Source organism: Lynx rufus, unplaced genomic scaffold (genome assembly GCF_022079265.1).
Source record: "Lynx rufus isolate CCGP_SWC_20201006 ecotype Redwood Valley unplaced genomic scaffold, mLynRuf1.p SCAF_2, whole genome shotgun sequence".
In the NCBI taxonomy this organism is placed as follows: domain Eukaryota; kingdom Metazoa; phylum Chordata; class Mammalia; order Carnivora; family Felidae; genus Lynx; species Lynx rufus.
Window position 1 is genome coordinate 7,541,375 of NW_025814834.1, and position 25,501 is coordinate 7,566,875.

Consider the following 25,501-nt stretch of genomic DNA (forward strand, 5'->3'; position numbering starts at 1 on the left):
AGGTCGGCTTGGGGGCAGCTCCTGGTCAGTGGAGTGGTGCACGTGGTGCGCTCTGGGTCTCGGGGAGGCCTTGCTCCGCTGGGTTCTCTGAGCAGCTGCGTCAGTTGGCCACTTCCCGTCACATGACTCAATGGCCAGGAGCTGGGAGCCTGCTCTGAGTCCCTCTGTGGGATCTTTCCTCAGCTGGGCGCCCGCCACAGAAGCAGCGTGCTCAGAAGGGAGAGTAAATCATGTTCAATTCCTCTTCAATAAATGAGGCAGCCTCTAAGTGATTTATATCAATTGATGGCCTTTGTCATCAAGCACAGCAATTCCTTCAGGCTCTGGAGGCTTCCTGCCCAACCACCGAGAAAAAGCCACAATGCCCCAGAGAGCCGGGGAGTGGCAGTGGAGACAGATCGGGAACACTTCCCCACAGAGAGCACGGCCAAAAGCTGAGCGAGCCAAGCACGTTCTGGTTACCTGCCAGGCAGCTGCAGGAGGTGACAGCCACGGGCACCTTTCTTTAGGCTTGGAGCCAGCATGCAATCCTGTGGCTTGTTTTTAGCATGGGCTAACCTCCCTGAGAGGATCTCAGGCCTCTGCGGCCTGGGCTCTGGACTTCCATGTGCCCAAGAGAGGGTGTTTATGCAGAAGCGCTTGCTACTCTAAGTATCCAAACACGCCCTGGAGTCGGGCGCAGCCCAGCGGCGTGGAGGAAGCTGGAGGTGATGCGTCACATGCCAGGAACTGAGTGGGCATATTCATCAAACAGGGGACTGGCCCGAACATCGCCAGCCTCTTCTAGAACCCCCTCAAGTCTTGGAAAGGGACAGGCCTCCTTGGGTTTAAAAACTGCCCGGTTGAGCTATCAGCCCATAAAACTAGCCTTAGGGGTAAAAGAGCAGTCTTCCCTACAGGGATGCAGAGAAAGAGACCCGAGTTGTGCCAGAAAATTCTGGAAAAGGTATGGATATGGCAGGTAGAGATATAGAGAAAACAAATACGCTAATTCTCTCTTCCTGGTCAAAGCAGGTCACCACATGCTAAAAACAACAACTGCAGAGCTCCAAGGCCCACTGGGCCGCTGAGGCCCCAGAAGGCCCCCTAGTATGGAGAGGCTGAAGTCCACCGCAGACGGTGAGTAAAGGGAAAGGCAAAGTTGTACAAAGGACACTGAATTCGAGAAGGAGAAAAAGTTGTTTGCTTAATGTAACCCTGTGCTAAATCAACCAAAGAAACATTTACTCTCTTTAGTAAGGTCTTTGAGAGTTTCAGAGTATTTAGTTTCGAGAGTTCTTGGTGTCCTAGAATTTTCCGTCTTGCAGGGAAATCTCATGGGTCATTCTTGGGTACTTATTTGGGCTGTAAAAGGAGGGGTGTGAGAATAACGGGGCCACTTGCCCTGAGCAGGTGGGCTCAGGGAGCCCTTGCCAGCCCGGGGCCTGTTTGGGTTTGGGTCTCTACCCTCCCTGCACTCTTCCTTCCTCTCTGCACATCTCAGCACAGAAAGATTCTGAGTCTCTGCGCAAGATTCACCATCCCCCAATTGGGACAGCTGACACTTTTATAAAGGGCTTAAGCATACAGTTCGAGCCCACAATGCAAGATGCCTGACTGGGAGGAAAGCTCTCGGTCCCCACCTCCCATCCCCTGGCATCAGACAGGAGCTCAAGTGGCAGAAGCCAGGGAAGGCCCTGGCCTGATGGGTGGCTCAACAGGTGTTTGAGGAGAGCTGCAGGTACAGCCCCCAGGGTCTCAGGCAAGCAGGGAGGGTGCCTGTCAGTGTGAGACTCACAGCTGCCCAAGTTCGCTTCCATGGCAACGGAAGTCAGAGAAAGGTCGGATGGGGCAGATGACGGTGATATGAGGAGATTTGTAGGAGGAGAGAGAAAAGATGTCAAATATACCTGTGAGGCGGTTTAACAATACTTCTCTTGGAAATCTGTGACAGAAGTGATATTTCTGTGACCTTGGGGGTTTGACATTCAATATTCTACCAGGCATTGTGGGAGTGGTAAGAACAGTCTGGGCTTTGGGTCTGACAATCTGTTTGAATCCCTGGTCAGCTACAGGTCCTTCCGTAGAATGCACAAGGCAAACCTTCCCTCACAAAGTTAAAATGAGATGTGGTCTTGTGGCAAACATTTTCATTCTCTCGAATGAAAATACTGATTCCATTCACCTAGCTCCTGGCCACCACCGCCACATTTTAAACTTAAAAGTATTTCCAAACCAAAAGCTCCTCTTGGGGAAAAGGAAAATCAAATGTACGCTAAAGGCAATTCCAGGGTGAGTTCTCATACTCTTATGTGAGTCTGTGGTAAAAACTTCTCTTTCTGAAAACGTAACAGAAGATGATGGGGGAACAGAAGGGCAAAAAAATAGTTACAAACAGAGAGGGAGGGAGGCAAACCATAAGAGACTCTTAAGTGCAGAGAACAAACTGAGGGTGGATGGGGGTTTAGGGGAGAGGGAGAAATGGGTGGTGGGCATTGAGGGGGGCACCTGTTGGGATGAGCACTGGGTGTTGTATGGAAGTGATGAACCATGGGAATCTACCCAAAACCAAGAGCACAGTTTACACACAGTATGTTAGTCAATTTGACAACAAATTATATTAAAAAAAAAAACAACCCAAAACTCCTCTCTCTGTGACCGGGGACAAGACACGGATACCTGTTATCATCACTTCCATTAAACACTGTACAGGGCAATAATGTAAGAAAAAAAATACATAGTATGAGAATCAGGAAGGAAAAAGTAAAACTGTCACTATTTGCAGATGACACGAATGGGTATATAAAAAATAAAAAAGGATCAAAAATAAACAAATTATTCAGGTTTAGTAAATAAATTTAGCAAGACCACTGGATACAGGGTCAATACAAATAAGTTGTATTTCCATATATCAGCAACAAGGAAAAAAGGAAATTCATAAATACCTAAATAAATTTATATGAATACCTAAATTCATAAATACGTTTAAAACACTATGATAAACATCAAATGCCTAGGAGTAATCTAACACAAGATGAGTAAGACTTCTACACAGAAAGTTATAAGACAATATTGAGAAAAATTAAAGATATAAACAGATATCTAAAGAAGATATAAATAAAGAACAGGATATACCACATTTGTAGAGTAGAAGACCCAGTATCTTAAAAGTACCATAAAATCCCCAATTGATTTGTAGATGCAGAGCAATCTCAATATAAATCCCAGCAAGTTTGTGTGCATGTGTGTGGCAACTGGCATGTGTGTGGCAATCTGATTCTTTTTTCTTTTTAAATTTTTTTAACGTTTATTTATTTTTGAGACAGAGAGAGAGCATGAATGGGGGAGGGTCAGAGAGAGAGGGAGACATGGAATCTGAAACAGGCTCCAGGCTCTGAGCTGCCAGCACAGAGCCTGACACAGGGCTTGAACTCACGGACTGTGAGATCATGACCTGAGCCGAAGTCGGACGCTTAACCGACTGAGCCACCCAGGTGCCCCGGCAATCTGATTCTAATATTTATATGGAAATGGAAAGGGCCAAGAACAGCCTGGGTGTCCTTCACAGAAGAGGAAAAGGCAGAATATGTAGCTCTACCGGAGAGCAGGACTTTTAACAAAGGTGCAGTAATGAAGACATTGGCACGAGAGTAGACGTTCAGATCCGTGAAATGAAATGGAGTGCGGAAACTGACCTGTGCGTTTATGGACCCTTCGCTTCTGACAAAAGTGGCACTGTGAGGGCAGTGGGGAAAGTCATTTTACAAATGATGCTGATTCAGTTAGATAAACGTGGCGAAAATGAAACTTTTATACCATATTCAAAAATCAATTCTTTTTAGAAAAAACAAATTTTTTTTACATTTATTTTTCACAGAGAGAGACAGAGCACAGGTTGGGGAGGGGCAGAGAGAGAATGAGACACAGAATCTGAAGCAGGCTCCAGGCTCTGAGCTGTCAGCATAGAGCCCATCGTGGGGCTCAAACTCACAAACCTTGAGATCGTGACCTGAGCCGAAGTCAGATGCTTAACTGAGCCACCCAGGCGCCCCCATCAAAAATCAATTCTGATTACATTATAGATGTCAAATAGAAAGGGTAACACCATAGAGCTTCTAGAAGACAATGCAGGGAAATTTTGATGGTGAATTTTGTGTCAATTTGATTGGAAGGGGAATGCCCAGATTAAACATGATTTCTAGCCTGTCCGGGAGGGTGTTTCTGGCATGTTTATAAGCATCTGAGTCAGTGGAGTCAGTAAAACTGACCTTCCTCCCAAATGTGGGTGGCCGAATAGAACAAAAGGCAGAGGAAGGAGGAATTCATCCCTGTTCCCCCATCTCACTGCTCGGGCAAGGCATCTTATCTCTTCTTCTCCTGCCCTCAGGCTGGAGTTGACACCACTGACTTTGCTGGTTTTCAGACCTTCAGACTCTGCTAGGTTACCACCAGTTTTCCTGGTTCTCCAGCTACTAGATGGCAGATCATGGGCCTTCTCAGTCTCTACGATCACATGAGCTGATTCTTCACAATAAATCTCATTTTATATAAATATCAATATCAGTGTACTATATTGATTCTGGTTCCCTGGAGAACCCTGATACAAACAAGTCTTTAGCATTTTGCTACAGGTTTCTTAAATGGGATATAAAAGAATTAACAGTAAAGAAAAAGATTGCTACGCTGAATATTGAAAAGAACTATATTGAAGTGTTCACTAAAATTCCACCTGAAGAGTAAAAGAGCACGCTATTGAGTAGAAGATATTTGCAACATGTATAACCCACAAAGGACTCATAATCAGAATAGACAGAACAATCAATCAACAAGAAAAATAGAAAACCCAGTAGAAAACTAGGCATGAAATTTGGAAAGGCGCTCTGCTGAAAGGCCACTGCTCGTGTGTTAAATGGGTACAACCACTTGGGAAGATTGTTTGGCAGTATCCGCTAAAGGGGCTATTTTTTCTGTGACTCAGCAACTTCATTCCTAGGTACATCCTCAAGAGGAATGCATGGGTATAATCACCAAAAACATGTACAAGCAGAATGATTCATAATAACTCTAACTGGAAACAACCCAACATTAACTGAATTCACGTACACTGACAACTCGTGATGGGTTTACACAAAGTCTTCCAGTGATGAAAATGCATGGACACGGCTAGATGAGGCAACAAAGATGAACTCTAACAAACATAATGCTGAAAGAAAAAAGCCAGACATGGAAGAGAGTATACTCAATGATTCCATTCATCTAAAGTTCAAGTCCAGGCTAAACGCATCTACACTGTTAGAAGTTATGATGTGGATTCCTCTTGGGAGGAGAGGTGGGCAGGAGGGAAGCTCCCAGGGGCTGAAATGCTCAATTTCTTGACTTGGGTCATGCTTACGTGGGTTTGCTCATGTCTAGCGCTCCTCTGATCCAGGTGAACACAATTTGAGCCCTTTTCCTATGCACGTCACAGTTCCAAAAGAAGTTTTCTAAGTGAATTTATCGTAGACATCTATTCTCACTATTTCCAGTGTGCGCACTGTGGAAGAAACCAGTGGGGTGGATGTTAAGTCCCCCTCCACGCTGTGACGTGGATTAGCGTGCCCGCACACGCGCTGACGTGTCGGCACAACCTCCCCACTGTGGCTGGCTCCCACATTTTCTCACTCTGATCAGTTCTGGCCTTAGAAAGCCAGCAGGAACCAGGGGGCTAGTGGTTTCTATTAGGGCTGAGCACCCCTGGCCCGGCCGCATGGGAAACCTCTGCTCAGGCGATTCAATCCTCTAAAGCATGACTTCAGGCTCCCTGCCTCCCCAACTCTCTCAGTAGGTAGAGAAAGCGCGCTGACTCAAATGAGCTTCTCCCTGCCCTGGCCACCTGTGGGTTGCTTTCCATTTGTGGGAGATGGGGTGGCTGTAACCCGGGGGTAATGTCGGCCAGCCAGGAGGCAGCCACGCCGACCCAGGCCTTGCCGCCCTTGCTGCCACGGACCCATGGGCGGTCCGGCATCACTCTGTGAAGCGGATCCAAGCCCCGCCTCCGCCATGTATCACGTGGCCGAGGTGGTATCCCAGGGAGAAGGCTGCCGGCTCTACCTCTTGCTTATAGCTTGACCTTGGGCAGGGCACCGCTCAGGGAATCGGTTTCCCTACCAAAAGAATGGGAGTGTTCATCCCGCCTTCCCTTTCTATAGGGAAATCTGAGGTCAAACGAACACCGCACTTTGGCATCCCAGGTGTCCTTGTTGCTGTGTGGAGTGAGGTGGCAGGAGGGGCCGGCGAGCCACCCACCATCTCTCTGCACATCTCAAGCGTACCCCCCACCGATCACCACCTCGATGACAGCAGCTTAAGACGAGGTATGCCTGCGTTGCGCCAGGCTGAAGGCTGTGATGGGGAACGGTGAGCTCACCACCTGCACTGGGCGTGGCCACCTCCAACGGCGCGTGACAGCTGCCGGCCTGCTCCCACGAGGTCACCCCTGGCACTTCCCTCTGGTTGCCATGCCTCCAACGTCCCTCCTCCCCCTGAGTTTCCAGCTCCCCTTTCTCCTAAGCAAGGGCTTCACCGGGAACGAGAAGGGCTTTCTTCAGGCAGAGCGGGCAGTGTCGGTGGGAGGTCTGGGGTCTCTCGGGTAACCTGCTCAGCCTGAGGAACTGGCATCAGGTCCCAGGTGCAGACATGAAGTGTCATTTCCACAGCACCGGGAAGTGTTGGTGTTGGTTTGAATTGTCGGGGCTGCTGGGAATTACCCCCTCTGCTTATTTGAGGTGAAGGAAGAACCAGAACCCAGCAGAGGGAAACGAATTCCGCTCGCGTCGTAGCCAGGAGCCCCCGCTCTCTCGCCTGCCCCGGCGTGGCAGCTGTGAAGAGGCAGACCTCCTGCCACCAGTGCGTAAGCTGCCTTACCGCGGGGCTGCAGCCCCCCCAACCCGCCACTGCATTGGTGCGGAGCCCCACCTCCCGAGGCCTGCTCCCAGCTAGTGACCGTGACCTCTCTGACACGGTGACTCTGGCTCGGTGACTTCCCGTAGACTTGGCTGCGGCCTCAGACCCTTCCTAGCCAGTCCTTCTCCTTCCCCCTCCTCCACAGGGGCCGGACTTGCATCGAGGTCTGAAGACTCCCTCCCTGCCCTCTCCTGCCTTCTTCCCTTCTACTGACGTCGTCCTGGCACCTGCCTGTCGGCAGATCTGAGCTAACACGAGCAGTACTGCAGTGGACACAAGAAACACACAGAAAGAGGGAGTTTGGGGACTGCTCACTCACTACCTGGCAGGCAGAGGGGCCGCTCTCCTGAGTGCTGCATGGGGGCATGGAGAGTGCCTGGCACAAAATGGCGGCCAGACCGCTCACAGATTTTGCCAGTGGTGACCTGGGAAAAAGCTTTTGCTTGACCTGGTGTCAGGTCAAGCATTTGAAAGCCTGGGAGGCGTGGTGTCCACCAGGACTGTGAAGTTGGCTGGTGACCGTGAGGTATGCCGATGCCCAGGGACAATGGCAGACTGTGTGTCCTCGGTCAGAGGAGGAGAAGTGGAACAGTCAGAGGGGCCTCTTTGGCAGCTTGCAAAAACATGGCCACGCTTCCCTCGGGAGGCTGGCAGTGTCCCTGTGCTGGAAGACACGCACAGGTCCTCCTCTCTCCCCAGGAGCATCCCCTACCTTCTTTCTGGGCTGCCAGGCCCCTGACTAGGGTTAAGTGTCAGGATGACAGACATGCTGGGGATGTACTGGGCCGGATAAGGGAGGAAAGAGATGATACACAGAGAGTGAGAATGAGCCAGCAGGACTTGAGGGTCTTGACCAAAGGGGCCAGGAGATCAGAGGAGATGAGGAAGAATTCACGGATTTGGGGTATTTTCATGGGATGTACAATTTAGCACCTTGGCAAAGACCCCAGGAGGTGGGGCACACTTGCTCCTGGGGTGGTCCTGAGAAGCCCAGAGAAAATGATACTAAGGCTGAGTGATGTGGAAAGGCATGAACTGTCCTGGCGACAGCAGAGGCAGGAAGAGAGAGGCTGAGGGAAGGGGCCGTGCAGAAGACCGAGCAGGGGCCCACGTTCTATGGGAGCACCTGCGGGACACTCCTTTACCAGGGTCATCGGCACTGCACCGGTGAGAGGGACACCAGATCACGAAGGAGTCTGCTGGCAGCCTTCCCCTGTAGACCAGAGAGGACAACGGGGTGGGGGGTGGGGGGCAGCCACAGAGCTGGGCTCATTAACACTCGTCAGGATGACGGTGCCTGAGGAACTGGTGGTCAGGGGTAACGAGGCCTGAGCCCCTCTGAATCCCCAGGGCCAGCTCCTGCCAGGGTTCTTTAGACTCCAAGTGTGAAGGGGCCAGCAGATGAGAGGAGCGGTCATCTCGGGGGGGTGGGGCAGGGGGAAGGGAGGGATAATCAACTCAGATCAGAGGAGGCGCAGGCAGGGAGGCACGTGGAACTTGGGGACCTTCCCGGTGCTCCCTTGCTCCACTGTGAACAGACATACGGACGTATGTGCCAACGCTGGCTTGAGAATGATATGACAGCCAAGGGCTCAGAGACCTCACGATGCAGGTTTGGGTCAAACCACCAGCTAAGCTGCCAAGACCTGCTGAGGCACTGGCTGAGGGTGAGAAGAATTTGGGAGGGACACTGAGGGGAGAGGGAGGGGAGAAGCGGCGGGGGCCCCAAGTCCCACTTGTTCCAGTAGTTTCTCCCGTGGAATCTCCTCCTTGGGAAGAGGCAGGAGCCGCAGGGGAGTTGCTCCCCACGGTGGAGGGCAGAGGCGGATCTGTGCGGTGCAAAGGGTGGGCTGGGGCCGCCACGAGGAGCGCGGCAGGGATCTCCACGCAGGACGGCTCCCACAGGATGGGAGATTCCGCCAACACGCAAACCCGGTTCGAGGCGGCTCCACTGGCCTGGCTGAGCCTTGCCCGCCGGCCCTCCTTTCCTCTCCGCCTCCTTCACAGGGGCAGGCTGTGCCTGCTCGTGTTTCCTCCCTTCATCCCCCTGTACGTTTCTCACACTTAATCCTGTCTGGGAGGCTACTTGTCAGTGGACCTGAGCTGACCTGGCATGTCCTCCGTGATGAAAACAAGAGAGCAGGGAGAGAATCCCAGTGTGATGCTAAGCTCTGCCCGCTGGGTCCGTTCTGACCGTGCAGACTGTCTTGAGACCAAGAATGCTGAGCCGGCCAGTCCCCTGGGGCAGCCCATCACGTCAGGGGGTCCTCAGGTCCAGAAAGTACTATGTGCCCAGGGGCTGGGGGAAAGCATCCAGGTGGGCTGGCAGGGTCCCAGGGCCCTGCCTCGGCCCTGGCTGTTGCCAGAAAGGCCAGTGGCCTGAGTGATGAAGTGCCCATGGGCTGCAGGGAGCAGAGGACGTGAGGACCAGTGCTGCCCTCTCTTTTGGAAGGCTGCAGTGCCGCTGTCTTTCAGTGTGGGTTTATGAAGGTGGGAAGGCACATCAGTTGAGGAAAATCAAGCTTCCCACAGGGAAGCTTTCTCGGACACCTCCAGGTGTTGGCTACCTGATACGGGTTTCAAGGTGCCAAAATGAGTCATCTGGCTAGTCAGAAAAAACAGAAGATTTAGTTTCATTAGTTCAGCGAACTAAGCTGTCCCACTGGCTGTGGGCGTCAAGGGGGTCTCCGGACCAGGGTGAGCCACGGGGAGGGGAGGGCACCACATAACTACAGCCTGGGTCTGCCAGGGCCCAGGGCACGAGCCACACGGGCAGGTACAGGTGAGCACTGTGCCAATGGCCACCTCACGCGTCACCTCATTCCACTCTCCCCCAACCCAGAGATGTGTTGTCATCTTCATGTTCTCAACGGAGAGGCTGTGTCCCAGAGGGGACAATGACCTGCCCTGGAGGATGACTGGCAAAACTCAGATTTATGGTGACAAGTCAGGAGTTCCTTCTATCAGACCAGGCTGTCCACTCCCCCCAGGGGTCTGCAGGGATGGGAAAGCCCAGAATTTCCCAGACTGAGAGCTTCTGGGGCAGGCCTGCCAAGGAGAGGCTGGAACCAGAACCCCCAAGATTTATGTTGTGGAGAGAAAGGCAGGTGGTGCAAAGGCACAGCATGGGCTTTGGAATCGGCTTAGCGCTGGGGTAAAATCCAGGCTCTGCTCTTGACCACAGTGTGACCTTGAGCAAGTTAACTGCTCTCTCTCTCTCTCTTTTTAAATCTGTAAAATTATGAAAATAAGATCTGTCTTGAATGGTTTTGAAGTTGAAAATAACCCAGGTAAGCCCAGAGCCCCATGTTGGTGATTTGTGGGCATTTAGGAGCTGGTAGCTCCTATCACCGTTACGCTGCATGGATCAGAAACTTGAGAGGGTCTGGCATGGTTAATGCTCTTCGTAAATATCACTAGGCCTCACTATCCAAGCGAAAGATGGGAAGCAGTTGATGTAAATAACATATTTACAGAGTTAAATAAAATTTTTGCAGCTTCTTTGTTCTACATGTTAGTTCTTCAGAATTTATAAACTATCCAGTAAGATAGTTTTCCCTGATGTCATGAGTAATTTATCCTTATCATAATTGTACAACAAATAAAAAGACAAAGGCTGGAAAGAGATTTGACTCCCTTGTAGCCAGGTTCCTTCTCTAAAAGATTAAGTTAGGTCCCCCCACCCACTCCCTTCGTCAAGTATTGGTTGCCAGGTCCTGGGCTAGGCGATGGGGGCACTGAAATGAACAAAACAAGGCCCCGACCTTACAAGGGCCCAGCCTGGTGGAAGCGTTCAGAACCAATGCCTGAGCTATACCGTACTGTGCGGAACGCTGAAGTGGAACCAGACAAGTGAGGCACGGGACCACGGAGAAGGGACACTGGCCTCAGCTTCAGTGATGGCTGTTAGGGCTGGAATGGCTTCCCGGAAGAAGTGATACTTGGCTGAGAGTGGAAGGAGAGGCAGATGGGTGGGAAAAGGGCTGTGGGAAAGAGTGGGGTTCTAGAAACAGGGAACAGCGCGGTCGCACAGAGACATATCGCACATGAGAGGCTCAAGGTGGTCCGGTGGGGGTGGGATATAGGGGACACTGGAGCAGGCAAGGGCCTGATGGCAGAGCTATCTTGCTGGTGATGGAGGCCCAGCCCCTTCCATTAGCCCATCGGCCTCTGGGGGTCATGTGAGTGTTCACAGGGCCCAATACTACACTGGTACCTAGCAGCAACTCTCAGTATGCTTGCTGAATGAGTGAGTATTCAGATTCACATTTTAAAAAGTTCATTCAGACTTCTGGTTCTGACAAGATGGTAGACTGAACTGATGTGGGCCTTGTTCCCAACACAAACACAGAGAAAAGATAGATGAAATAGATGACAAGGATAATTTAAATACAAAACTGAGCATGAGAGAATAATGGGAAAATTCCCAGGTACCTGAACTAAAGAGCGAATGAAGTCAAAGGCAGAATCTTTATCATGGCAACTGAGGCTGGGATCATCAAACTCTGATATAGTTACAGGAGCTGGGATTTTAATGCCCACAGGAGGTGGAAGGCCAGGCCGGGGACCTGGAACCGGGAGCCTCACGGGACGTCAGGGATCCAGGAAGGGCTACTGGCCATCAAACAGGGCCCGGAGAGACCCTTCTCACAGCCCAGAGGAGGTCTGTGTGTGGTGTGGAGCGGAGGTTTCTCTGCAGAAAGGAGACCCCAAGCCCGCACTGCATGTGGGTAAGGAGGCTGAATATACACCACCCAGGTTCTGGGAATCCTGAGCCAAGAGGTTCACACCAAACTGGCTGAGCCTCTGGAACTTGGGGTCCCGGAAGAACTAATGCCAAGGCGATGAAAACACACATCCGCAACCCATCGGCTCCCACGGTGAAAACAATCCCTACTTCAGATGGTCTCCTGATAAAGAGTGAACCACCACCACGAGCCACCGTGAAGGTGAGGCTTCAGACACAACACGTGGGAGAATCGGTACCCTTAAGACTAGAGATAATCGAACACTTGAAAGAGGCTATACGGATAAACAGAATAAATGAAGACACGAAAGGAACAGAAACCATAATAAAAACTAGGACGCTAAAAACCAAAAAATAAAAAACAACAGGCTGATTTTAAAAAGCTCTGAAGAGAACTCCTAAAAATTAAAAATAAAAACGAAACCCTCAAATTTGGCAGGTGTAGTAAACAGCTGATTATGAATAGCTACAAGGAGATTTGTAAACTCGAAAACAGATGTTTTCGAGGAAGTGCCAGAATACAGCACTGGCAGAAAAGGAGATGGGAAAAGGAGAGGAAAGACAGAATAACATGGCAGGTTTCTAACAGGAGTTCTAGAAGGAGAGATCGGAGGGAATCAAAGAGATAGCAGAAAAGAGTTTCTGGAATGGGAAGAACGACACTGAATCCCCAGCAACATGATAAAGACAGATCTACTCAGACTGAATGCAGTAAAAGTGCGGAACCCCAAAGACAAAAATAAAGTCTCAAAAGCCACCAGAACAAAAAGCCACGTGAAGCTCTCTCAGCTGCAGAGGAGACAGGCACCCGTGTGGTGCTCCAAAGTCCCACAGCACTCGGCTCCCCCGCCTCCGCCCCATCAAGAGGCATCCGCATCACCCTGGTGGGACTGCCACGCGGTCTGCGGTTGACACAAACCCCTCGAGGCTGTGGGGTAGGTCCAAGTCACCGTTGTCACCGTTTGTGCCCGGAGCCTAGCACAGCACGTGGTGTGGAGCAGGGGCCAAGGGAATGCATAGTAGTTCTCATGAAGCACTTATTTGCTTTTTTGGGTCTGTTCTGCTCTGTGAAGAGATCTCCACACCCCAGTGTGAGAAACAGAACTCTCAATCATTCCCGGATTCACTGGATTGCATGTTAAAGGCACTGAAGCTTTCTGCAACAGGAAAAAAGAAGGTGGTCCCCAGGTCCATGGGGGTGACTGGTAGTACCTGTTGGGGTCGGGTTGCAGGGAGACCTCACATCTCTTAGGTGCAGCTTTGAACAGCTTTTGGGAGGCTGACGAGATGATCTGAGTGAAAAGCTTTACTCCTCTAACCCCAGGCACAATAGGACAGCTTCTTTCCTCTAATGACCTCAAAGCTTTAAGAATGTTTATGTGAACCGTGCCCTCCAGCTCAAGAAGAGGCAGGGTCCAAGTCCGGCCACATATGGACAAGTCCCAGGGCCTGTCCTTGGAACTCAGTGGCAAGTATGAGTCCCTTTATGCAGATGGAGAACGGGATGACATCAAGCCCCAAATCAGGACTACCAGGATGTTCCAGGGAAGGAAGCGTCTAGGGAAAGCGTCCAGGGTAAGGGTAAGAGCGTCCAGGGGAAATAAGAGCAGAGTGCCTATTTTCAGGGCCACTCCATTAAAAAAAATTTTTTTTTAATGTTTATGTATTTATTTTGAGAGAGAGAACATGAGTGCACGTGAGCGGGGGAGGGGCAGAGAGAGAGAGAGAGAGAGAGAGAGAGAGAGGGAATCCCAAGTAGGCTCTGCATTGTCAGTGTGGAGCCCAACGTGGGGCTCCATCTCACGACCTGAACCGTGAGATCATGACCTGAGCCAGAATCAAGAGTCAGACGCTTAACCAACTGAGCCACCCCAGTGCCCCAGGGCTGCTCCATTTGAAAGGCAAGACCACTGGGGAGAACCCAACAGCCTCCATACTCACTCACAATACCTTCTTTACTGACAGATTGAATGTGGCAGAGATAAATACTAAAATGACTATGAATTATACTGTGGGACATACCCAGATAAAAGTAGTCATTTCATTAATTAATTGTACCAAACAAATAGTCAGATACCAAGCTAATTCTTTCACATACAGAACCTCATCTCTCTGCTGCTCTTGAATTCATGTTATTGGCTGAGACAACATGGGCCCCTTAGGGCCTGGGGCGAAATATCCTCATTTCCTGAACACCACTGTTATACCAATACTGGGATTGAGGCACTCCAGGGGAAATGACCCTAAAAGTGAACAGAGAAATACAGGGCAGCGCCTAGGGGAGAGGAGAAAGTCACAGTCAAGTTCACGGGATTCTCCATGCTTCACTTCACAATTTACACATGGGGAGAGGAGTCTGCCTTTAGACAGAGTGCATCGCACAGAGCTGAGGGCCGTCAAAGACATGTGCGCCAGCCCCTTCCCTTATCAGTACTCTGTTAGCTGCAGCGACGGCTCGCGGACGCAGCCCTGCCAGCACTGGGAAAATAGAACAGAATGGAAGTCACGAGATACATTCTGTTTGGGAAGGAGAGGCAATCGACACTTCTGTGGGCACTTTATACGATAGGCTGTGATGATGTCTTTACCATGTCAGTCCAATCCCCATGACGATCATTCCCCCAGTTACGGCAGAAGGTATCATTAGTCCCATTGTTCTTAACAGATGAAGAAACTGGAGGCTCAGACCTTAAGAAATTTGTCCACAAATTGAGAATGAACCTTCAGACTGCCTCCAAGACGAGCCAGAGAGAACCAGAGAGGAGTCGCTGAGGCATTTGATGGCCATAGTTTCCCGGATCGTGGCTCCTATCTGCTCTCCTACACAAATGCTTTCAGTTACACATCTCTGGGGGCCAAAGCTTACCAATATTTACACCCCCTAAATTCTCCTCTTACGTTGCTTACTCTGAAAACATGCTACGGGTTGGGGATTAGGCCAAGGAACAGAACTAGGCTATCTTTTCCTCTCGGCTCCAAAGACTACCTAAGCTGTGGCTGCCGTTGCACCTCTGAACTGCTAAGACATGAACCTAAAGGAAGGAAGGCTGGTGTCATCCTCCCACTGGACAAAAACGCTGCCAACCTTTTTCCCAAAGAGGAGGGAGTCAGGTCAGAATTGGAGTCTGTAAACCTTCCGGGCTGAAAGATGGGTTTCTGCTACCACGGTCTGTGTGCACCGACGAGGCTGCCGTTCGCTGCCACCAGGCAAAGCACCGGCCCGGGGAGCGCAGGCTGGCACGGACGGCAGCTTATGGCTGATGTTTCTCTTACTCCCTGGAGACGCTCACACTTGCCACCAAGGAACTCATTCAGTTGTCCCCACCAGTCCCTGGACCTGAGAAGCCCAGCCCTGCTGCTCTGATGAATTAAGCATTATGAGAAGCTGTGATGGTATCTCTGACAAAACGGCCTAGAAACTCTGGAACTCCAGAAACAGTGCCATCCAAGAGGACAGACGGTGGGGTCAGAGGGCGCTTGGCCAGCCTTTCCTAAAAGACTAATTTGGTAGGAATGGAGGGTATGCAACACTTACTGTGGCATCCTCTAAAGATAAATTACAAATAAGAATAACACCTTGAGGGTAATACGAATGGAGATTTGGTCATGAAGGCACCCTGTTGACCCACCTTCCACCCATAACAGAGCAAGAGTTCTTCAGGAAGACCCAAGTTTCTCTTCTGGAACATATAGTTCCACTGGCATGTGCCCATTCGATTCCTTCCACTGGGTAAAATTAAACGCCCAGATAGTTAAACAATTAGTCCTCGAGTCCAGGTTGACACTGTTCTTGTCATTGACTGGGGTTCCCAAAAGCAGCAACTTGGGACAACAACTGTTGTTCGTCTGTTCTCTTCCTAGAGTAAATGTGATCGTGCGGACTCTTCCTCACACAGCTGTGGTGAGTGCCCTTGGGCAAGTTACATTCCCTAGACTTTAGCTTCGGCAAATATGACAATGATAATGAACGAACAACTCTTCGGGTTGCTATGAGGATTAAATGGGATAATGTCATATCCCCAGTAGTGTGCCTGACACACAGTAGGTAGGTGCTCACCAGTAGCTGCCGTCGTTGTCCATCATCATCACTGTCATTGCCATCATCGGGCACTCGCCACCACTTTCACGGCCTCACAGGCAAAACTACGTGGCTAGAGAGGCAGTCTGTGGCGAAGTGGAGAGGTGCTATACAAGTATGCCAGGCGCCACCTTGCTAATCCTAAGATCACCGACTGAGATCTCTGTAAGTACCCAGAAACCCCCCAATTACAAAACTCGCAAGGTAGGCTAACACAGCAAAACCTGTCCACATACGTGTAGTCAGACGGAACGACAGCAAGAGCCGAAGTCACACCGTGAATCAAGTTAGCAAGGACATCGTTGGAGACGGAGTGGGGGTGGGTCCAGAGGAAAGCTGGAGCCTGGGAAGGAAGGTCTGCTTCTGCATATATGTCTAACACATCCCATACGAGTACTTCCAGTCCCGTCTTTAGGAGCCAGATAGATTTTACAGGAGAAATACTTTTGTGCCAGCTATTTGCTAACAGAGTGCCCCAAAGTGTGGTTCTCTTCCCGACAATCCCTTTGTCGGAGAGGTCCAGTGTAAGGCAGCCCCTAGGCACTGCCTCTCCAGGACACGGTGAGGTGACCCTCCTTCCCACCGGGTGGCTTACTTGTTGCTGTCACGGTACTCGTAGATGTGACATCCTTGAGGCAATCCAGTCTCGTGATCCAGAGTGAAAGCAAGTTTTAGCTGAAGAGAGAGAGAAGAGAAAAATAATTAAGTCTAGGCTGCATGTTTTATTCATTCGGACGGCTGAAATGAAAAAAAAAAAAAAAAAAGCAAAATCACATTCCCTCCAGCTGACATGTTGTGGAGAACCTGGGCCTGCCACCTCTGGGAAGAGCCATGCCTTACGGGCCACTGTCATCAGTGAGGACTGCTACTGGACTCTGCTTATTCATTCAGCAGGTAACCGATTATTTACTAAGCACTTACTTTGTGCCAGACACTGAGCTAGCTGATGGGGGAAGAACAGTGAAGAGAGGCAGAGAGGGGCCTCCTTCATGGTAGAAGCGGCAGATAATCAATTCACACGAATGAGTGAATGAATGAATATCGAGCTTCCAATTAATATAGGTTCTCTGAAGCAGGAAAAAGACTCCCGCATTTCGACAGAAGTAAATAACCTGAACTAGACTGGGAAGGAGAGAAGGAGGAGGGGGTTAACTACATTATGGGGGTGGAGGATGGGGAGAAAAGGAGATTCTCGCTGGCAGAGAGCACAGCATGTACAGAGGCCCTGATGCAGGAGTCCGGGCACTGAAGGGTAGCTGGTAAGCCAGAACCCAGTAGGTACAGGGGACATGGTGGTCAGTGATGTTGCAGAGGGAGGCCAGGGCAGAACTTGAAGAACCTCGCTGGCCCCCTTAGAATTACTCAAATAGCAAAAGAAAAGCCTTTGGTGAGGAATGGGTAGATGACATGATCAAAATTGGGTTTTATTATTATTATTTTTTTAATTTTTTTTTAACGTTTATTTATTTTTGAGACAGAGAGAGACAGAGCATGAACAGGGGAGGGGCACAGAGAGAGGGAGACACAGAATCTGAAACAGGCTCCAGGCTCTGAGCAGTCAGCACAGAGCCCGACGCGGGGCTCGAACTCACGGACCGTGAGATCATGACCTGAGCCGAAGTTGGACGCTTAACCGACGGAGCCACCCAGGCGCCCCATAGGTTTTAAAGATCTCTCTGGCTACTGTGTAGACAGCAGGCTGTAGGGTAGAGCAGGAGGCCACCCAGCAGCGTGGGTGAGCAGTGATGGGGGGTGGGGCTAAAGGGTTGGGGAGGGGGCCCAAGAGGGAGAGAGAAATGGACAACTTAAGAATCTACCTTAGAAGTAAATGTTGAGGGGTACTTGGGTGGCTCAGTTGGTTAAGCATCCAACTCTTGATCTCAGCTCAGGTCATGATCTCACAGTTTGTGAGATCGAGCCCCGTGTTGGGCTCTGTGCTGACAGCACAGAGCCTGCTTGGGATTCTCTCTCTCCCTCTCTCTCTGCCCCTCCTAGCTCTCTCTCTGTCTCAAAAATAAATAAACTTCAAAAAAAAGAAGTAAATTCTGAGAAGTAGAGGTGACAGGACATGCAGGGTTCCATGTTGGGGAGTGGTGAGGATGGAAAAGAAGAAATCAAGGACAGTTCAAGTTTTTGACTTGAACAATCACTCAGGCGACTGTTCCACTGCTGAATCTGGGGGTGGCTAGAAAGCCACAAGTTTGATTTTGGACATATTAACTTTGAGGCACTCAGTAGCTTTCTCTGATTAGGGATGACCAGGAACGAGAATCTGGTAATGAGGTCTTGGTTTCTTTCTGGATTCTGGAGGGGAGTGCTCAGGTGAGTGCAGAGCTCCATCTGGGTTGCTGGGAAGCAAGAACTCAGGGAGGTTGGGCGTGTCCTGCTAGAGCGGAGTTGGATATGGCAGCTTTAACATTTCTAGACCTAGAGCCAATTACTAGATTTAAAAATTCACTGGGTTTTTAAAGCGCCAGGGAAATTTTAACTAAAATTAACTGCACATTAGGAGGGTACATTATTATAACTTTTTTTTTTTTTTTAACTGCAAGGCTGTTAACACAGATCTGCATCATTAGATGCTGGATGATTTTTCTCTTCCTTAGAGGGAAACAAGCTTGGAGGAATGGCTCGTCCTCTTACTGACCCAGATGAAAATACAAAAACAGAAACAAGCCCTTCTTCACCAACATGAAGCCAGGAACTTCAAGTCAAAGGCATGTTTTCCCTACAGAGCACTGCTTGGATCTTCCCAGCCCTCTTTCAGTAAAACAGAAGTTAAAAAAAAAAATCTATTAACTATACCGTTTTCTCTTTACTTCCCTCTTTGTAGCTGAGGCCAGGCCTATATTCATTTGGTCCATTGCAAAGACTGCACCACTTAGAAATTTTCAAATCCTTTGACTCAGTGATTGATGAATGTATGGTTTAGAAAAATTACCATAAATATAAGAGGAAAAGTTTTTTTTGTAAAACCGTTCACTTCAGTATCATTTATTGGAAAGACTCTAAAAGATAAGCAAAAGCAAAGTGGTTAGGTAAACTCTACTATATAGTCACATGCAGAAGAGCAGCCATGAAGAATTTTTACTAATCTAGGAAAATATCTGGAAAAAAATCAGGATGTGTACTTGATTATGTATCAAGAAAACTATGTAAAAACAGAACAAAGACCACATAGAAGAAAGACTGGAAGGAACAATGGCAACAGTGCTCCTTTCCTTTCCTTGCCTTTTCCAAATTCTTTACGATAAATGTGATGAGATATAAGCTGTAGTCTTTAGTCGTAAAGGAGTTATGGGAAATTTCATTCTGGGGGATTCTTGAGGTCAAGAAACTGTGAATACAAATTTAACAGGTGAGTAAGTAGAGGTGGTGATGAGGCGGGGGAGAGAGGTATGGGACAGAAGAGTGCTCATACTTATTGAATGTAGAACTCATATTTATTGAATACCTAGCAAGGAAAGGCTCTCCTTTACCCTGACCACAACCATCTGAATTAGGTATTACAATTTCCTTTTTACAGGGGAGGAACTTGAGGCTGAGAAAGGTTAAGTAATTTGTCCAAACCACAATTCGAATTTCAGCTGAAACCCACGCTCTTTCCACCTCACCGGAATTACAGGACTTGGTAATGGTCTGGATGTAAAGCCTGCCAGAGGGGGAGGCATCAAAGGTGACGTTTAAGGTGCTCTGCCTTGGGCAGCAGGGCAGACGGTGCTGTTACGCACCGTGACAAGGAGGAATGGCAGGTTTGGAAAAAGCTTGAGTTTAGTTTGGGAGTGCTGATTTGAAGGTGTCTGAGAGGCATCTTAGTGGAGATGAACAGTAGGCAGCTTGTATAAACAATTCCGAACTTTATAGGCAAGACTCATCTGGAGGTACAAATTTGGAAGCCTCTAAATAACAAGTAAGATGGTGACTAAAGCCACTGGTGTGGATGAGAATGTCCTAAGAGAGTATGAAGAGTCAAAACGAGGTCTTTGACAGAACAGCTGTATTTCAGAGCTGGGCAATGGAGACTAAGAAGGAGTGGTCATGGAATTTTGAGTTATGATGTTACAGGAGCCAAGAGGAGAACATGCCTTAAGGAGGGAGCAGTCAGCAGCATTAAATCCTTTTAAGAGGGCAAGTAAGGGAGGAACAAACATCCAAAACAAAGAATCCATTGGATTTAGCAACAAGGACTCTCAGGAGAGTGGTGGGAGCAGAGATCAGGGTGTGATGGGGTGAAAAATGAGAAGATAAGGAAGTGGGGATCAGGAGCGCATGTAACTCTTTTAGCAAGTTAGACGGTGGGGGCAAAGAGTCAAGGTGAATGGATTGGAACAGGACAGGACAATAGGACGGGGGCTTAACGGAGAGTGTACTGTTAGATAACGGGCTTGCTTGAACGCAGATATAAAAGACGCACTACAGAAGGAGGGCTCAAAGACAAAGGAGAGATGGAGGTAGTTAAAACATCAAGGTGTCCGAGATGACAGGAGGGACTGGAAACCAACATACAAGTGGAAGGGCCTTTCTCCACTGCAGCAGTAGGGAAGGCTGGGCAGGGATGCGGATATATCTGTGGATTTGGCGGGGGTGGGGAGCAGGATGGGGGATGGTGGTGGTTTGGAATGTTCCAGTTTGATTTTGTTCTTTTCTGAGAATTAGGAGGTCAAATTATCCTCAAGGAATGGAGGGTTTGGTGAGGGAAGGAAAGGAGGTTGGAGGAAAGTGATGAAGGCTTGAAATCGTTTCTTTGGAGAACAGGAAAAACCGTTGACCAGGGAAGAGCACGAGGATTGCCAGGGAGCATTAACGGTCCAGCTGAGGCCACAGGAACTGAAGTTACTGTAGCAACCATCTGCCCAGATGTTGATTTTTTTTTTCTAGCAACTTAGACATTGGCATGAAGAAAGTTAGGTTGGTCCAAAGCTGAGCATTTGCCAGGAAGGTTTGAGGGAAGAATAATGGAGCGAGGGAGTAGAGATACGATATTGGCAACAGATGCGCCAGAGACTCTAAGGGGGAACAGGCAAGAAATAAAAACGAAAGGGGCTGATGGGAAGGAAGCAGAAAGACCCTGGTGACAGATGTCTTGTACGGAGCTAGTATTTATCGAGCATGTTCTCTGTCCTTAATCCTCTATTTAAACAGCCCCGTGAGGTTGGTTCCTATCCATATGTTACAGAGGAGTTTTCAGTATTTAGCCCAAATTAGCAAGTAAGTTGCAGAACTAAAGTGTGACCCACATTGCTAACCACTGGACAACACTGGCCTCCTGAGTGTCCATGAGGTCAAGGAGAGGAATTGTAAGAGTGTCCATGAGGGAGTGGGGAGCACTGGAGGCTGCAGTCAGAGAGGAAGCCGCGTCTGACCTTGGAGACGGGCAGTCAACCTCAACATGAGTAGAAATCAAGGAATGGAGAGTTGGAGGTTGGGATGAAAAGGTCCTCCATGAGAGGTGTGAAATTCACCCAGGACAATAATACATTTCCCAAACGGATCCACAAAGTGTGTCACTGTGGGTGTATAGGTGTTTTGTAGGTACCTACACAAACGAACGGGTCCAACCGGCCTATGAGGCAGACCTGGGCACGGTATCCAGCAGTCATTTCCTCTTTCTCAGTGATGCCCTAGATTTGTTCAGCTAGTTACCCTCCCACTCAGGCCAGGGAATTCAGGGAGAAGCAGATCCAGTTTCCAGGGCTGGGCCTGACAGTTTGAAGGTAATCAATATACACCTTTCAGTAAGGGTCAGGAACCCAAGCCAATCAGTGCCTGGCATTTCCTGGAATTGGAATTCCCTAGGGATTGGTTCAGGAATGGACATGTGATCTAACTGAAGCCAATGAGATATGAGGGGATGTTTGCGCTTCTGGGCATGAGTGGCCAGAGTTGTTGCAACTAGCTTGTCACCAGCCTAAGAATGAAGTCAACCCACAGAAGAAGCTGCCCTTAAAGACCCACGCAAGAGCAGAGTCATAGCCTTGACTGAGCCGTGCCTGGTCTCTGTCGGGCTTCCAGACCTCTACTTTTCACTAAAAAAATTTGTTTTAACGTTTATTCATTTTTTTTTGGGGGGGGAGGGGCAGGGAGAGAGGGAGGCACAGAATCCGAAGCAGGCTCCAGGCTCCGAGCTGTCAGCACAGAGCCCGACGCGAGGCTCGAACTCACAAACCGCGAGATCATGACCTGAGCCGAAGTCGGACGCTCAACCGCCTGAGCCACCCAGGCGCCCCTTCTACTGTCAGACACATAATACGTCTACCCACTTCTTGGTTCCACTCTCCACAATGCAGCTGAGTTATCTTTCTAAGACACAAGCCTGATGACACTTCCCTCTTTAAATACCTTTGATGGCTTCCTTCTGTCTATATGCCACAGGTATAAAAATGAATTAAACAGCCTGGGATCTCTGGGGGTTGGCTGCTCACGTGAACAAAAGTGGACTATAAAGAGGGATGGTGAGGGGGGCATGTGCTGAGGAGAAGGTGCCAACCAGGGAGGACCTCAGGGTAGGTGACGGGAGTCTTAAGGGAGAAACACGAGTCTGCCTGAACAGGGAAGGATGCCCCTAGCCCGTCTGCTCCTGCTGCAAAATTCCACGCACTTCTCCACAGTGTAGAGCTCACTGTGTGAGTTTGGGTCATGCCATGTACTTTGACACCTCTGGCCCTTCCTTAAGCTGTGACTGCTTCTAGGAGCACCCTTTCTGTCTATGCCGGCAAGACCCTACACATCCTTTGAGCTTCTCTTTGTGAAAGTCAATCTTTCATTCTTCCCTCCTCTGGTAACTGGAGGCAGGGCCTCTCTGCCCCGTGAGTCCGAGGGCTCAGGGTGGAGAGCTTCACCAGGCACCCTGACACCCAGTGTCCTCATCACTGGCCGCCACAGGTGCTCAACGCATGTCACTGAGCTGACCTGCTGAGACTCAGAGCATTGTGTTTACCTATCAACAACCGTCCAGTCACCCAACTTACAGCCAGAATCTCTGTCACCCTGAGTTTGTTTTGCGTCCTCTTACTTCGGTGAAGAAATTCTGCCTCACATCTGCCCCCCTCAGTAACTGTCCCCCGATGAGAAGCAATGGCTCAAATCCCCTTGGTACCCAGGTGCTCCATTTCGCCAGCACCTTTGAAGATGCACACAGTCCCTCACTCAAGAATATGTACTGTGTCCCACGAGCCCAGCACAGCAAGGCAACAGGCAGGCCTATGGGCTGTGTCGAGACTGCAGGGACCCACCCGTGGAACCGCTTGGTTTGGAATGCCCATCGCTACGACACTTCACCGGGTCCAGCTTTCCCTTTTCCAGAGGCAGCTGCCACTAGTCAACCTTTGCCCCGGGGAGGACAGTTTCCAATTGCACCACATTCCTGGTGCTGGGTGAGAAGAGAAGGAAGCCCAAAAGGCAGTAACAAGGTCACTCGGTCAGCCTTCACCAGCAGAGGAAAAAGGCCTTTCAGTGGGTCTGGTTAGAGGCAAGGCTTTCCTCTGGACAAAGGCTAGGCCAATCTCCCGTGGGCAGAAAATGGAAGAGCCTTTTACTTTCAGGGGCTCAGGCTACATCAAAGAGGAGGGCAGGGGCCGGGCAGCTAGAATATGAGACTCCTGCTAGGACCCCTTTGGACCCAGCCCTCCTGCTCCAGTCAGGGCCCCAGGAAACTGGCAGTGTGGGTGATGAGGGAAGGGGCTAGGACTGTCGGGAGAGAACGGTCCTTCCTCATTCGCCACGGGAATGTGGGTTATAGGCCCACTGGGGCTGCTGGGCCCGCCAGAGGCTCTCCTTCAGTCCCTCTGGGCTCTGGGGCTGGGGGACGGCAAGGGAGGCAGCAGGGTCATTCCTCCTGCAGGTAGCACGGGGGGAATAAGAGTGATAGGTTTAGGACTACATAAACCTCCCCAGGGAGGAAGGAATGCCCCGGGCCAAGCAGCAGAGGGGTCCATGCAGCCATTTGTAACCGTTTGAGGAAATGTGACCTTATTTTGTATGCCAGCCCAGTGGAGCCAATGGGCCAGATGACATTCGTAAGAATAACTGAAAAGGAATAATGGGACAGGACAAGAAAGGGTGGCTAGAGGTGGTGATCCAGATGTTCCCCTGGGCTAGTGAGCAAATCAAGCTTCAATCTGCTCAGGTGCACAGTTCCATAAGTCATGTTCCCGGAGAACCCTGTGCCCAGGCCACTTGGCATTAAACTCCATCAACTAAGGAAGATACCAGCTCAGAGCTTCTGGTACTTTCGAAAATGCCTGGCCTGACCTTGGGAAGGCCAAAAGTACATTAAGAGGTTTAGGAGTTGTCTATTTTGTCCCCAATAGCTTCAAAACGACCTCCGATGAGCAACCGGATGTCTCTGACCATGGCCCAGACACCACTTGCAGGCTGCTTTGTGACTGAGCAGGGGACCTGGGAGCCACGCTCCGGGTTCCTCTCACAGGGGTGTAGTGAGGGAGGTAGCTGGTAAAAGCAGAGTGCTGGTTCCGGAGCCAGAATCACTCTAGTTCAAACCAACATGGGTTCTCCAGGAGGCCTGTGAGCCTCCTTCAATCTGCTAGCTATTAGGACCAAGGTTCAAACGCAGGTCAAGGACCAGCCTGGGAAGCCTCCAGCCACTGCATGGTCGGCTCTTCCCCTCACAGTCCACTGGTCTTGTGGGGTGTCCAACTCTTCCCGAAGCTGAAAGTGGCAAATCCCAACATCCTTCTGACAGTCGGGCATGCCATTTATGGCCCTCTCAACGAGCAGAAGTTACTTCTACCTGAGCCTTGGATTTGTAATTGAAAAATCTTATTAGAAGGAAATCTTCACATTCTCCGAGGTGATCTTTGGTTTTTCTTGTTTGGTTTGGCTCTCCTAAGCATTATTTCTTTTTTTCCATCTACTCTTTGCTTTCTTTTATAAGACAAAGATGCTGTGGACTTGGCTTCCACTTGGTTCACAACGATTCTATGGCAATGTATTAGGTTTCTTTCTCCTAAGTCCACTGAAGTCTTTTTGGACTTGGAGAGAGCTTTTTAAGAAAGAACTTGCTCATTCAGCAGGATTTTCCTCCCCACCCCAAGCTCTGGTTCTGACCTGGAAAAAATAAGAGAAAGAGCGAGAGGATCCTGCAGTCCTGACGCTCAACTTCCCAAACCACAAAAAAGAGCCAGTAACGTAATCATGGAGATTTCTGGCACCTTGGTCTTTCAAGAAAAATACATCCATCTGCTGGCACAGGGACCCATCAAACTAAATCCTGTGCAGCACGGAGTTCCCGATTCATTAGTGTTGGAAAGTCTATGGCGAGGCTGGCCGCCCCACCGGAGGACGCCTCCCTGCAGCGCCGTCTGTAAACCCCACAGCTGTGTTTTCACTTAAGGCCACTTCTCCTGACTCCACTGCACCTTGTTCCACAGGCTCGTTCTACTCTCATTAAGGCTAAAAATGACAGGACAAGGATTCTCCAATGCTGAGGTTTTACTCGTCAGAAGAAAAGCTGTCTCTAGAGCTCTGGTCAACCCAGAGGGAAGGCTGCTCTTCAGTAAGGAACCCACGCCGGTCGGGTCATCCTAGGTGTGCTTCAGTTAACACGCCTGTCACCTGGCTTCTTCTGCCTGCCTGTCCGGCTGCTTCCTCTTCTGGGAGCGTCTGCATTGCCCGCCAGCAAGGCCAAGGGCAGTAGAGCTCTGGTGGTTCTTGCCCCACAGCCCCTCCTCTGCCTTTACTCCTGGGTGAGACCAGCATCTCCATTAGCAGAACAGGACACCCGCTCTAGCTTTCCT

General features: G+C 49.8%; 1 protein-coding gene across 5 annotated transcripts in view; it reads right to left on the bottom strand.

Moving 5' to 3' along the window:
• Positions 1–25,501, bottom strand: part of DIS3L2 (DIS3 like 3'-5' exoribonuclease 2) — a 351,293-nt gene that overhangs the window by 25,693 nt on the left and 300,099 nt on the right. For all 5 annotated transcript variants that reach the window (XM_047083241.1, XM_047083242.1, XM_047083240.1 and 2 more), the window contains one exon: positions 16,342–16,421. In XM_047083241.1, coding sequence (XP_046939197.1) covers positions 16,342–16,421 — 80 coding nt within the window. The remainder of the gene's footprint in view (positions 1–16,341; positions 16,422–25,501) is intronic.